The 16,228-nt window shown below is 34.7% G+C and overlaps 1 protein-coding gene across 1 annotated transcript in view; it reads right to left on the bottom strand.

Annotated features, from left to right (window-relative positions):
- Window positions 1-16,228, bottom strand: part of LRRC7 (leucine rich repeat containing 7) — a 556,339-nt gene that overhangs the window by 120,996 nt on the left and 419,115 nt on the right. The window contains exon 11 of the mRNA XM_042996209.1: window positions 13,202-13,274. Within this exon, the coding sequence (XP_042852143.1) occupies window positions 13,202-13,274 (73 nt within the window). The remainder of the gene's footprint in view (window positions 1-13,201; window positions 13,275-16,228) is intronic.

Below are 16,228 nucleotides of genomic sequence, written 5' to 3'. Positions count from 1 at the left end.
AAGACCGTTGCATGGTTTCAGCTTCCATGGCCATTTCCACAATCCTCCGCTACTGTGCAAGGTGAGAACTTCCTGCATTAAAAAGACAACATTTTGACTGCACTAAGGGCTGTACTGAATTAATAATTTATAGTCGAAGTATTTTACATCTCTGGGTTAGAGAGAAAGCTAGTGGTGCAAAACACACACTCTTCAATGATCTCTGACATTTAAAAGATTTAAACTCATAACACTCCAGCTGACTTTGCTGATGGTTATCTTGTTAGAAATCGCTTAAGGTATTCTAATATAGGCTCCTCTCTGAAAAGAGTTATATCGCATTTACTCAGATTATCACTGGCTTTCAAAAGATAGATCAAAATGAGTGAAATAGGTCACTAGAAAAAGACAAATAATGTCTTATCTCACTTATATGTGGAACCTAAAACAAAACAAAACTGAGCCCATAGATTCGGAGAACAGATTGGTGCTGGCCAGAAATGAGGGTAAGGGATGGGAGAAATGAATGAATGTGGTCAAAAGTACAAACTTCCAAAATACTTCATGGGGATATAATGTACAGCATGGTGACTATACTTAACAGCACTGTATTGCATATTTTAAAGTTGTTAAGAAAATAGATCTTAAAAGTTCTCATCACAAGAAAAAAATTTTTCGTAACTAATGTTTGGTGATGACTATTAGCTAGACATTGTGGTGGTCATTTCACAATATATACAAATATTGAATCATTATGTTGTACACCTGAAACTAATGTAATGTTATATCAGTTGTATCTTACTAAAAAACACATTCGTTATACTTTTTGCAAGAGAAAGACCAAAAGTTCCCTTTTTTTAGAATTGTTATCTATAGTCTATAATTGTACACACTAAAAGGAAAAATCAACAGTAAGGAAAGTGTAAAATAGTGCTTCCCAAACTTCAGTGTGCCTATGAATCACCAGCCAAACTTATTAAAATGCAGATTCAGATTCAGTGGTTGGGATGAGCCCAGATTCTGCATTTGTAACAAGCTCATAGGTGATGTAAATGCCCCTAGTCCTAGGGCCACACACTGGGTTTGTTGTAAAGCTTTAAATAAATAAAGCTCTTACAAATATTTCCAGAGTTACACTTAAACACACACACACACACACACATACACACACACACACAAAACAGACATACTCATAAAAGATAAAATCTCCATAAATACTACAAGAGTTGTGTTCTGTAAAGCTTTGCCTTAGTTCACACATGACTACTACTACTGAAGTATGCTACTGAAGGTAGTAATGCTTGAAATTAAACAATAATGGTATTGACTTCATTTTCTACAATTACCCTCTCTGTTTTTCTCTAGTTTGGTTTTCATGAGCTAGTTTTGGCTGGGTAGTTATTACTGTAACATTAACCTTCAAGTACTAGCTAAATGATAAGACTGTGAATATATTATGTAGATAATCTATAATTTCGTTTTAACATCATTCAGGACCACTAGAAACCATTAGATACTATTAAATCTTCTATTAATGTAGATGGTAAAAAACATAAAAATAAATAGGTTTGGGCTTCACTTTCCTTGTTCAGTTTTCACTCATTAGAAATAATGTAATTCAGTAGAAAATATTCAGACAGGCATGGGTGCTAATTCTAGTGTGGCCACTTAATAGCTGAGTAATTTTGTCTACTATTACTTCCTGTTTTCTCATCTATAAAATTGGTTGATAATGCTTACTATATAGAGTTTCAAAGAGGATTAAATGTATGCTAAGCCCCTGGTATAGATATGGCACTCCATTAAAATGGCCAAGATGGAGAGCACCCTAAAAAAAATCTTGAACAGTGTTTCTGAAATACGTAAAAGTTATCCTGTGGTAATTCAGTTTTTAAAATGAGTTTTTTCATATAAACAAAACCTTCTAGTAGACAAAATGTAAAACTACCTGAAATTGATTAGTAAGGCATGGGAGCTAGACAAATTTAAGGTGATATGAAAGAAATTAAATTAAATTAAATTTAATTGTATTTGCGAAGATTTAGTAGAAATGGATATATAGGCACAACATGGAGATATTGTGGGTTTGGTTCCAGACTGTCAAAATAAAGTGAATGTCGCAATAAAGTGAGTCAAATGAATATTTTGGTTTTCCTATTATATATTGGTGCATGTAAAAGTTATGTTTACATTATACTATAGTCTATTAAGTGTACAATAGCATTAGGTATAAAAATATACATACCATAATTAAAAATTTTTTTTTGCTAAAAAACGCTAACCATCATCTGAGCTTTCAGAGAGTTGTAATCCTTTTGCTGGTGGAGGCTCCTGCCTTGATGTTGATGGCAGCTAACTGATCAGGGTGGTGGTTGCTGAAGGTTTTCATAAAATTTCTTAAAATAAGACAACAGTGAAGTCTGCCATATCAATCGACTCTTCCTTTCATGAACAATGCTCTGTGACGTGATGTTGTTTGATACCATTTTGCATACAGTAGAACTTCTTTCAACACAGGAGTCAATCTTCTCAAACCCTGCTGCTGCTTTATCAACTAAGTTTATGTAATATCCTAAGTCCTGTGTTGTCATTTCAACAATCTTCGCAGCATCTTCACCAGGAGTAGATTCCATCTCAGGAAACCACCATCTTTGCTCATCCATAAGAAGAAACTCCTCATCCATTAATGTTTCATCATGAGATTGTAGAAATTCAGTCACATCTTCAGGCCCCACTTCTAATTCCAGTTCTCCTGTTGTTTCCACCCCATCTGCAGGTGTGTCCTGCACTGAAGTCTTGAACCCCTCAAAGTCATCCATGAGGGTTGGAATCAACTTCTTCCAATTTCCCTTTAATTTTAATATTTTGACCTCTTCCCATGAATTATGAATGTTCTTCATGACATCTAGAAGAATGAATCCTTTCTAGGAGGCTTTCAATTTACTTTTCCCAGATCCATTTAAGGCATCACTATCTATGCAGTTATAGCCTTACAAATTATATCTTTTTTTAAAGTTTATTTATTTATTTTAAGAGAGAGAGAGAGAGAGAGAGAGAGAGAGCCAGCAGGGGAGTGGGAGAGAGAGAGGGAGAGAGAGAAAGAATCCCAAGCAGGCTCACGGAGAGCCTGATGTGGGGCTCGAGTCCACGAACCATGAGATCATGACCTGAGTGGAAGTCAAAAGTCAGACTTTTAACTGACTGAGCCACCCAGGTGCCCCAATTCAAATTATATTTCTTAAATGATAAGACTTGGAAGTGAAAATGACTTGGATCCATGGACTGCAGAATGGATGTTGTGTACAACATCAGTCTCATTCTACATCTCCATCAGAGCTCCTGAATGATAGGTGCATTTTCAATGAACAGTAATATTTTGAAAGGAATCTTTTTTTCTGAACAGTAGGTCTCAACAGTGGGCTTAAAATATTCAGTAAATCATTTTGTAAATAGATGTCCTGTCATCCAGGTTTGTTGTTCCATTTATAGAGCACAGGCAGAGGAGATTTAGTGAAACTCTTAAGGGCCCTAAGATTTTTGGAATGGTAAATGAGCATTGGCATCTCGCTTAAAATCACCAGCTGCATTAGCCTCTTGAAAGGCATTGGCCTTTCAAAACAGCCTGTGTTTTGAAACTCCAAAGCCATACATTAACTTCTCTCTAGCTATTAAAGTCCTAGATGATATCTTCTTCCAATAGGTGGCTGTTTCATCTACATTGAAAATCCATTGTTTAGTGTTGCTACTTTCAGGAATTATTATGGTTAGATCTTCTGGATAATGTGCTGCAGCCTGTACCTCAGCACTTGCTGCTTCACCTGGCACTTTTATCTTATGGAAACAGCTTCTTTCCTTAAGCTTCCTATACCAACCTCTGCTAGCTTCAGACTTTTCTTCTGCAGCCTCCTCACCTCTCTCAGCCTTCAAAGAATTGGAAGAGATTCTTGCTCTGGATTAGGCATTGTTGGGGCAGGGAATATTGGGGCTGGTTTGATCTTCTGTCCAGACCATAAAACTTTCTCCATATCAGCAACAAGACCGTCTTGTTTTTCTTGAACAGTTACCATCATTATCAAGATAATATACTTTTCATTTGACCCAATTTTCCCATTTTTCCAAAGTAATCACTGATCTTTCCCTTCCTTTGGACCCTTTAGGAAGTTAATTAAGTTGACTGAAAAGAAAATCTATATATTTTTTTTATTATAGGAGAAAAGTACCACCCAAATGTAAAATTCTATTTAAAAGTATTGTTTTAAGTGAAAGTATCTATAACCCATGAGTAGAAAATAGCTTTGCCATTGAAGAAGACCACTAAAAAAAGATTCTATACGTGTTGCTTGGGTGGCTGAGTTGGTTAAGTGTCTGACTCGATTTTGGCTCAGGTCATGATTTAGTGGTTCATGGGATTGACCCCCTGTCGGGCTCAATTCTGACAGCACAGAGCCTGCTTAGGATTTCTCTCTTTCTCTACCCTTCCTCTGCTTGCATGTACGCTCTCTTTCTCTCAATATAATACATAAATAAACTAAAAAAAAAGATTCTATATGCTTCAAGATAGGATACTGAAAGATTTTTTAACCAACAAAAAAGTAGAAACATTGCATTTATGCTGCATTTAGAATTTGGCGACAGCCCATAAATGGTCACAATCCTAAAATATTGGGACAGGGAGTGAAGGAGAAACTAGGCAGTAGAGGACAATGGCTCTTAAATGGAAATCATTGCTGGTTTTGTCCCTTAACTGGAATCTTATACAATCATAAATGAAATTCCATTTGATCGTTTCTCTGTACTTTTCTCAATAACGTTTAGTTTTTCTGTAAGGATAACTCGACCACTTCAGGAAATACATTATAATCTTTTTCTTTTGTGTCTTAAATTTCTCTCTCTAGCTCCTTAGACTTTTCAACCAAATACTATGATTCTAAAAGCTTATCTTTGAGGACTCTGCTAAAAAGCATAGAATAATTTCAAACACTGCTTTTCTTTTCTTTTCGTTTTCTTTTCTTTTTTAATGTTTTTCTTTATTTTTTGAGAGAGAGAGAAACAGAGTGCGAATAGGGCGGGGCAGAAAAAGAGGGAGACACAGAATCGGAAGCAGGCTCCAGGCTCTGAGCTGTCAGCACAGAGGCCCATGCAGGGCTCAAACCCATGAACGGCAAGACCATGACCTGAGTGGAAGTTGGACACTTAACTGACTGAGCCACCCAGGCACCCCTAAAACACTGCTTTTCTTGAGAGTATATTTTATAAGTTCAAATATGTATGTCATGGACTGAATGTTTTTGTCCCACTTCCCAATTCATATTCTAAAGTCTTAACCTCCAGTGTGATAGTGTTTAGATGTGAGCCTTTGGGAAGTAAATCAGAGTTAGATGATGTCTTTGAGGATGGGGCCCTCATAATGGGATTGGTGCCCTTATAAGAAGAGATGCTAGAGAACCAGCCTCTCTCCCTCTTTCTCTGTTTTTCTTTTTGGGCATCACAAAGAAAAGGTTGTGTGAGCACACTGAAAGACGGTAGCTGCTTTTAAGCCAAAAGAGGAGACCTCAAAATGAAACCTATCTTGCCAACAGTTTGATTCTGGACTTCCCAGCCTCCAGAACTGTGATACATAAATTTATGTTGTTTAAGCCACCTAGTCTGTGATATTTTATTATGGTAGCTTGAGAAGACTAAGACAATATATTATTATATTTGCAAATCAGTATAAAACATTTTTCTAAGAACTTGATGTTATCATGTTATTAATCATCACACAAATGAACATAAACAGAAGTAAATAAATGTCTTTTTGATTATTACTATTAAAGCCTATTATAATTTATTGAAGGCTATCTAACACTAGTCTCACAACAACCTCTGAGATGAATTATTATTTCCATTTCTCAGATGAAACAATTGCAGTTCTGAGATGTGAAGTGACATGTCCAAGGTCAATTAGGTTAATCAGTGGAGAAGCCAGGATTGGAATCTGTCTAGTTCCAAGGCTTGCAAACATGCCCCTCTGCCATACTGCTTAGGTACAATGAAGGAGATTAAATATTCTCAAGACATGATCTCAGACCTTAAGGAGCCTATATTCCAGTTGGTAGGACGTGGCAAAATAATGGAAAAGTTTAAATCATGATACAAAAGATAAACAAAGAACTTATATAACAAATGAAAAAATATCACAAGTTAAGAGTGTTCTCTACCTTATATATATAGTTCCCAAAACTTATCTGTCCATGAAACTTATCTTTGTGTCATACCTATTAAAATTCCCAATAATAACTGTTTTGAGAAATATAATTCAGAAAATGCTGGTCTACTTTGTAGGTGTACTAGAGCTTTTGATTTAGAAGAGGAAGCTGTAGCAGTCTGGGTGGGCAGAAGAAATAAGAATTACGTTGTAAAAACAGTAAATGTATTTCTTGAATCCAAAACCCGGAAATGCAAATTAAATAAGTCAGTAATTTTTTACTTTATCAAACTATTTTTTGAAAACATTTATTGAATATGTGCACTTTCTATTTATTAATACATTTAATCCTCACAACATTCTTATGAGGTAGGCATTATTATTATGATTTCTATTTATAAGGAGGAATCTAAGGCTTTGTTGCCCAATAACAAATCAAAGAGCCTGGTTTTGAACCCAGAAGGTCTGGCTCCAGAACCAAAGCTATCAACACTATGGTAAACTTCCTCTCCAAGGCAGCTTCATTTTAAACTGGCACTTCAGGTAATTCTGATGCAGGCACAACAGATTCAGGTTTGAGAAGATAGTTAGCTGATAACTGTAAGCTGAATCTAGATAGTTGTTCTCAAACTTGAGCATATCATAATCCCCTAAAGGTCTTGTTTACACAGAGATTGAGGGCGCAACGCCCAAAGTTTCTCATTCAGTAGACCTGGGTTTGTCTCAGAATGTGCATTTCTAACAAATTCCCAGTTGAAGCTGATGCTGCTGATCAGACAACCACATGTTGAAAACCACCAGTTTAGACCATGTAAAAACTTGAATATTTATGTAAATGGATTTCAGTTTCATCCAGTGAAGTGTGCGTGTGTGTGTGTGTGTTTTGTCTTTAATTAAAAAAAATTTTTTTAACAGTTATTTATTTTTGAGACAGAGAGAGAGCAAGAGTGGGGTAGGGGCAAAGAGAGAGAGACACAGAATCTGAAACAGGCTCCAGGCTCTAAGCTGTCAGCACAGAGCCCGATGTGGGGAACAAATTCACAGACCGTGAGATCATGACCTGAGCTGAAGTCAGATGCTCAACCAACTGAGCTACCCAGGTGCCCCTGTCTTTAATTTTTTGACTAGAATAACATTACATAATGGAAAAGTCAAGAACTACAGAGTATTTGATAAAATCAAGTCTCCTTATTTTTCTCTATTCACCAGCTCCCGCATTCTCCTCCCCAAACTGGTGTACATTTCTAGTTTCTTATGTATCCGTCTATGAAACAGGAAAACAGAAGGAAGAATGTTTTAGTGTTCAGGTACCTAGAATAAAGCTCACTTATTTTCTTGTGATAACAGTATAGTACATAGACTACTGGAATTTACTATCTGGGGTATTGATATCATATAAGCTAAACATCGGGATCAGAGAACTAGAGAATTTTAGATGCAGGTAGAAATTATAAGTGAGGAAACTGAGCCACAGAAAGGTTAAATAACTTGTCCAAGTTCACACAGTAAGTGGCATAGCCAATATTCACATCCATGATGTTTGACTCCACAGGCAGTGCTCCTTGCACTATCCCTTAGGAATCTGAGGCCCATCAAGAAGAAAGGTCTTACTCAGCTTTGCTAAGTTACATAGATTGTCTGGTTTCCAGTCCAGAAATATTTCTGTTTGACCATACACTGTGAGGGAATGACATTTTAAAATTTCCATTCACATTTTTGAGTTTTTATTGCTTTTTTTTAATTGTTAAAAATGTTTATTGATTTTGAGAGAGAGAGAGAGAGAGAGAGCGCACACAAATGGGGGAAGGGCAGAGAGAGAAGGAGACACAGAATCTGAAGCAGGCTCCAGGCTCTGAGCTGTCAGCACAGAGTCTGACACGGAGCTCAAATCCACAAACTGTGAGATCATGACCTGAGCCAAAGTTGGAAGCTCAGCCAACTGAGCCACCCAGGAACCCCAACTTTTTATGACTTTTGACCAAGACAATGGAGCTAAGAAAGAGAGGGCTTAGTATGCAGTTTTTCTTACTATGGAAAATCCTTTGCCTCTACAGCAGTGTGACCCATTAAATTACCAAATACTATTAAATGTAGGATACAATTATCATATATAGTATTAAGAGGCATCATAGGTCAATCGACAGCTTAGCTATGAAATCTATTGACTTCTCTCAGCCTCAGTCTCTAACTGTTGATGGGAAGATAATAATATACACAGAATGGTGTTAATGGGGACTTTAACTAAATAAGAATCGGGGTAAAGCACAAAACATGGTATCTGGTGCCATGTGAGTAAAAAAAAAGTTATTTATTATTTTCATTGTATATTTGCCTCTTCAAGTGGCTGGAACTCCTAGGTACAATTTAATGTTGGACAACAAAAATAATCAATTTTACAAGTCATTTCACACAAAAGTCATGGAATCTTTTTCAACTGTGAAAAATGTTGAAAAATTAATTCTTCCAGCACTTTTTACTAGTTGGACTATTAAAAATGACCAAAGAGGAGCACTTAGGTGACTCAGTTGGCTGAGTGTCCAACCCTCAATTTCAGTTCAGGTCGTGATCCCAGGGTCGTGGGACTGAGCCCCATGTCAGGTCCACCTGCACTGAGCATGGAGCCTGCTTGAGATTCTCACTCTCTCTCCGTGTGCCCTTTCCCCCACTAGCATGCTTTCTCTCTCTCTAAAATAAAAATAAAAATGAACAAAGATAAGTCTAACATATTGAAACATTCTAAGTGTAGAATGAGATTAACACTACAGCTGGTCATAACATTTCCAGGATTTTGGAGAGTTCTAGGTAGAATGTTTAATAATAAACTGCCGACTATTCTTTTCACAAAACGCTTTTTGCATGTGATCTGGGATGCCATTAAATAACATCATAATCAAATTTCACCTCTAGCCTTTGCACTGAACCTCTGATGTATCAATTCTGAATTCCCTAAGAAAAATAAAGCTATTATTATTATTGCTATTGTTATTATTTTTACTTCATACAGATTGCTTATTAAAGTATATTATAAAATTTTAGATATATAATATTTTTTTTGCCATACATGCAAATTCAAATTATATATATGCAAGTGCTATGTTGAAGTGAGAATATAAGTTAGAAAATGGTCTTGTAATTTTACTATACAAACCATGATGTGATATAAAACAGATACCTTCAAACTTGTTGGTCTTTATAGTCTTAAAAATTATTGATAACCCTAAAAACTTGCGTTTATATTTTTTATATCTATTGGTATCTACTATATAATAAATTAAAACAAGAATTTTAAAAATAATTATTATGTAAAATAACAATAAACCTATAACATGTTAAGATAAATAACATTTTTATTCAAAGTAATGATATTTTTCTAAACAAAAACATTTAGTGAAAAAGGTAACATTGTTTTTATTTTTGCAAATCTCTTCAATGTTGGGTTTAATAGATGATATTAGATTCTCCTATCTGCTTATGTATTCAATTTGTTGTGATATATTGTTTTGACTGAATTGTGCATAAAAATATCCAGCCTCACACACATGCGTAGTTGGAAAAGGGAGAAGTATTTCAATAGTCTTTTTGGATAATTGTGATTATTTTTTGATACTACACCAAAACTCGCCAAGTGGCTGTTTTTTAGGGGATAACTGCAATGTAGAATCTGAAACTATATCAATGAATTTTCTTATTCTTCATACCAATACATTAAAATCAACTGGCCTATTCTGCATTTTGAATGGGTCTTTTACTCATGCCTGATCTTGTAACTCATGCGTTGGTTATTTAGAAAGCGTTGCTTCACTGAGTTGTACAGGTTTTCCAGATGTTGACACATTTCATAATACACTATCAACAAATTATGTTAATTTATATCATACTAGTCTTATCAGAAAAGCCTATAAGTATTGGGAAGCTGTCAAGCTCACAGTGGCAGATAGGAATTTTCCAAAATTCCAATTTTTGCTTGACAGCTCAAATTTTATTGTCAGTCACAAATTCTGTCAGTTGTTTTCCTTGAAGTGATGAGCTCACTTTGTTCATTTTTGACAAAATGTCTGGCAAAAACCCAAGTTTAAATAACCAGTTTGTCAGTCATTCTCCTTTTTGTTGAAGACTATGTCTTAGGTTCACAGCAAAAGTGAATAGAAGGTATAGAGATTTCCCACACACTTCCCAGTGGCTTCTTTTTGTTTGTTTGTTTTTTCACCTTTTTTTTTTTCAGTCCATGTCTCTAATACTTTCCTTTTATTTTCCCTGAAACAATAATCAAATTAAGATAATGACACTTAAAATAACTAAAAAAAAAATGAGCTTCTATGATAAAATTCTTAACCTTTATCCCTCTAAACCAGTAATCAACTTCTGAGTTAAATAGGCCCATTTATCTTTGATGAATATTTTTTCATACCTTCAAAGGCAAATAATTATTAATTTTTAAAAATTAAAATGCTTAAAAGAAGACTAAGTATGGAAATAACCTAGCATCCAAATTCACAGCTAATCTAGCATCCGAATTCACACCAAATTCACACCAAAAGTTGCATACTAAAAAAAGCAACTTTTCTTTGTGTATTTTTAGATTATCCACCCTTTTTAATTTGTCTTCACAGAGCTAGGGTAATTAATTTATATATTTATATAAAATTATGTGAACATGAGTGGTAAAATATCAAGCATGATCTTGGTAGGCCTAAATGGAGTTGAATTCAGTTTCTCCTGAGTATTGACCTAAAGAAGAAAATTAGTGCCTAAGAATATAATTATATAGGAAGAGTTGTGTTTTTTTTTTTTTTCAAGCATCAAGCTGATAAAGATGATTACTTTTGTGTACCCCAAAGGAAAGTTAATTTCTCTCTATATTGGAGACAATGTGAATAAATGCAGAGAGAAATATATTGCATGGTATTAACATTAAAATATTAAAAATAGATGAGATTTTTAAAAATAGCTGAAATTTTCACTACTTTCTAAAGTTTGGATATTGGTATTTGAATTTAGTCAAATTGTTCTACTCTTGGATTTTCCATATCCATTTTCCATATCCATTTTCCATATCAGTGGTTACTTGCCAACTTGGGGTGAGGAGGGGAGAGAGAGAGAAAAGGGGACAAGAAACGTTTGGGATTGAAGAATATGTTTATCATTTTGATTGTGGTGATGGTTTCATGGCTTTCGATCTATGTCAAAACCTATCATATTGTAGATTTTAAGTATGTGCAGTTTATTACATGTCAATTACACACATTAAATATTACTTTAAAAAAAATTAATGTTTAGTTTTTTGAGAGAGAGAGAGATCAAACAGGGGAGGGGCAGAGAGAGAAGGAGAGACAGGCTGGAGCAGTCTCTAGGCTTTGAGTTGTCAGCACAGAGCCTGATGTAGGGCTTAAACTTACAAGCCATGAGCTCATGACCTGAACTGAAGTCAGATGCTTAACTGACTGAGCCACCCACGTGCCCCAAACCTCACTTTAAAAAATGGCCACTCTTCCCTCACTCCCCAAATATACCCAAATCTGTTAAATTATGGATTTCTGTAATTCTTCATACTGACGTGTGAGGCAAGATTCCTATACAATGAACTTACATAATTTTAGAATGAAGAGAGTCTATCAATTCCTCACTTCACACAAGTTATAAACAAAAGCATTTTCAGTGAAACATTGATAACAATACATATTTCTTAAAGAATCGTGAACCAAATGTTAATGGCAACATAAAATTAGGAAGAGGTTGCTCTCAAATAAATGGAATATATTTTATCCTTAAAAGGCAATTATGAGGTCATCATCTTGAAGCTTTCAAAAATGCAAGCTAATAGAGAGTATAATGCTAGATGAAATAAGTCAGAAAAAGACAAATACCATATGATTTCACTTGTGTGGAATTTAAGAAGCAAGAAAAAAAAAGCAAGCAAAGGAAAAAAGAGAGAGAGAGAGACAGACAGAGAAACGAAGAACCAGATGCTTAACTATAGAGAACACACTGATGGTAACCAGAGGGTAGAAGGGTGGGGAGATGGCTGAAATAGGTGATGGGGATTTAAAGAGCACATTTGTGTGATGATTGCTGGGAGATGTATGGAATTGCTGAATCACTATATTGTACACCTGAAACGAATATAGCACTGTATGTCAACCATACCGGAATTGAAATAAAAACTGAATTAAAAAATTCAAGAATAACCACATTAAAATTTGTAATAAAAATTTAAGAAAGATGCAATATAATTTACTACAAACTATAAAAATTCAATTGAACAAGCTCTGCACTTCCATTTGATTATTTAGTATTTCATATTTATTTTTTCTTTCTTTATATTTTCTTTCAAATTTTTATTTAAAATCTAAGTGTTGAATCACTAAATTCTACTCCTGAGGTAGAATATTGTTCTAGATTTTAGTGATTCATCACTTACTTATAACACCCGGTGCTCAACACAAGTGCCTTCCTTAATACCCATCACCCATTAGTATTTAATATTTAATGCTAGCATTGAAATAATAAAATTGGCATATGCCATTTAAAACATGCATGTTAAACAGGTGTCTATCTCTTTGGCTTCTAAAAATACATTGAACTTCTATAAATATCAATTGGTAATATAACTTTATTATATTATTATAAGTAACTTTTACAGTACTATTATATGGCATTATTGCTATAAAACAATTACTAACATAATATATTAATCATTTATAGTGTAATGGTAATATAGACTACAGAGTTTATACAAATCGATTTGATTTTGTAAGACATATCTAAGTGAATTTAGAGCTTCTACTCAGTCAAAAACATCAAGCTAATAGTATCTGGGAAATTATAGGCAATAACATAATTGAAGATCTAGGTAATCCCTTTGCTTAAGAAAAAGTCATAGTTATTTCTTGTGATATTATATAGTTAAATGTCAATGCAATGTTCAGATATAAAAGTAAATTAAGATAGTAGAAAATGTTTTGAAGTAAAAAAATCTAACATATCGTTTTGTTTCTGGCTTAGAGGGGCTGACTGGTATGAAACTTTGGCACTTACTTTCCGATTGTATTGGGTAGTATTGTAAGTTGATTGTCATCTACTTTGAGAGTAGTTAGTTTTTTCAAAAGACCTAAAACAGAGAAGAAGTTTTATTAATACATAAGAACAGATCTCTAACAGAAAATACAATATGAAAGAAAAGGAATCACTTGTGAGGAATATTTGTCATGCCAATAGGCTGCACTCTGTTCATATAAACCTACAAATAAACCTACAAATTTGCATGTGCTCTAGTTTTGACTGTCCAGTTGCAAAAACTTTACCTACATCAGTGGGAGTTGAAGTACATCAAAGCAGACAAATAAACAAAATGTAGGGCTCCATAGAAACTTAAGTTGACAGCAATACTACCACATTTCCCTTATCTATTTTGCTGCAAATGGACCAGATGAAAAATTTTAAGCCAGCTGTGACTTAATGTATAATTAATTCGTAAGCACTAAAAAATAACATTTTTTATTTGTGATACAAATTAAAAACAAATCTGAATTAAGCCTAATGATCAACAAATGGGCACTGAGGTATTGTGATGCAGTGATTATAATTATGGACTTGGAAAATTACAACATATGACCTCATACTCTTTTTGTTACCATAAATCCTTGAACTTGGATCAGCAGAAAGTACACAAACTTGCAATTTTAATATACCGAGTAGAAGTGGCCAAGAATTGAAGTTTCAACTATTTATATTTCACTGTCAGATTTATGCCTTCCATACCCTTACTGCCTACTCTATTCCCAGGGTTCTAAGGAGTAATAGCCACAGAGTAATTGAAGTACAGCTTCCTTTACCCAGCCATAATTTAATCTTTGGTATCAATATGGCTTAAATAGCCAAAGTCCAAGGGCAAAGCATGGTTATTTTTTGTTTTACATTGGAAATATGCATATAAGCTGTAGGCTACTTGTTTTGCAGAAAACTAGTTTTGATGGATATGGTAGGTTCCATGGTAAAATGTGTTTGGGAATTACTAAATTAAACAACATTAAACATATTTCTTAAATGAAGTTTTCCTAGGAGCTTTTAATATATTAATGTAGCAATGTGACTCTCCAAAGTTATTGCAGAATGCGTGTAAGTGTGCAGGGTCTTGTTCAGCTAGTGTTTGATGAATGTGCTTTGAAAAGCATCGCTGTAGATCATGCCCATCCACCTCAAATATTCTGAGGATTCCTTAAAAGCATAAAGTCAGAATATATTTGAAATAAAAACCAATCATTGCACTTAAAATTGCAGTACCCTCAGTTACATATTCTGTAGAAGCACTCAGAATCTCTAGTGAAGAGAAAGGGTCTCACTGTCAAACTGCTGTGAGAAAATATCTACAAAATATCAAAACTTAATACATCAGCTTGTGCCCCCAGGATACACTGCTGAAGATAGCAGCACCTGGGAAAGACGACAATTCTCACTGGGGTAATTTGTCTCTGAAGTTTGCACACCCACTGCCATATTTATCTATGTTTAAAGGGTGAGTGAATCACTTCATCTTCTCTAGTGTGTATGTAAAAAATGTCAACCTTGGAAATATGAAAGAACTCCTAAGCTTGTTCATCAACTGTGAAAAGCAAACAGGGGACGATGAATTACAGCTAAATTCTTTATGACTTGGTAGCCCTAATCAAACGACTGCACCTGCCCACCAATGGAGCTAGAAGGTGGTTGACAGTCTCCACATCACTTGACTGGGTCATAAGAAGTTTTGAGCTGGGTCACAAATGGCTGTGCAAACACCATGAAGCCAGGTTGCAAGGTATCCTTTAAGAGAATGACAGTACTTAAGTCTAAAAGTAGTGGTGAAAAAATCTTGAAGCATGTTAGGGACTAAAACCAAAAGTTTGATGCAACAAAGTTTTTCGAAGAATGGAGTAGAGGCTCTGACAGCTGATAGAAGCTTCTGCAGCTTTAAAGGTGGAAGCAAGTTAGGTCTCTTTTCTTAGTTCCATGTCTGTGGATTTAAAGGAATCACACTCATTTGTGATGTGGCAACTTTGTCACTCACATATTCTATCTAAGAGGATGCTCTTTGGACAGATTCTGGAGCTTCTATAGGAATATGGTTGTCTGTAGAGCAGAAATAGAGCATCAACCTTACCTTCATTGCTCATGACTTCCTCAGGCAGATAATTCCTTTATTGCATTTCTATATCATATCTTCTTGGGCTTTCTTCTTCTACTCTACAGGAATCAAAGGCATTCTATCTTGTTCCTTCCCTCTATTTGGGTTTTTCCCTAATTCCCCACCTCTTTATCCTACACTCCCAACTGAGAAGTATTGAAGAGAAAGAAAGAGGAGGCCTTTTACTATGGTTTTCGCTACTTATATATAAATATATAATAAGCAGTAATGTTTTAAACATTAATATGATTTATCAAAATAGCTAATATTTACACGACAGTTACAGATATGTAATAAAACTTTGAAAAACCAAATAGCTGTGTGCTCATCAAATCTGAGATTATAATAATTATCATATTATTATAATAGCTAATACAAGCACTTACTATGTGCCAGTTACTATCCTAAGCAATTCTATATATATGAATTCACTTATTGCTGAAAATAATCCCATGATGCAGGTACTACTACTGCCCCACTTAATAGACGAAGAAACTGAGCGCAGAGAGATTAAGTAGCTGGTCTAAGGTCACAAAGCTAATAAGATAGAAAAGCCAGAATTTGAACTCAGGTAACTTGACTATGAAGTCTGTGTCCTTAACCATTAAGTAAAAAAGATAAATTATTTTGGAAAGTAAAAAAAAAATTAATTAAAGCTCTCTCTAGAAGAGCAAAAGAGCCCCCTTCATTTTCCCTGGAACCAGACAAGGAAAGGGATTCAGCATGCAGGGGTTGTTGAGTAAATCACTCCATTGAAATACCTCACGGCTGTAGAACTAAAATAGATGTGAAGGAAGTAAAGATTTTAATTTTAGTTGCTATTTTCCTTTATTGGTACTATGGAATTTCTTATCTTTTTTTGTTTTAAATGTTGGTAGCCCAATAATGTCAAAATAAAGAAG

This window comes from Panthera tigris, chromosome C1, assembly GCF_018350195.1.
Source record: "Panthera tigris isolate Pti1 chromosome C1, P.tigris_Pti1_mat1.1, whole genome shotgun sequence".
Lineage (NCBI taxonomy): Eukaryota > Metazoa > Chordata > Mammalia > Carnivora > Felidae > Panthera > Panthera tigris.
Note: the sequence above shows the minus strand (reverse complement) of the source record. Positions and strands in the feature narration are given on the sequence as shown.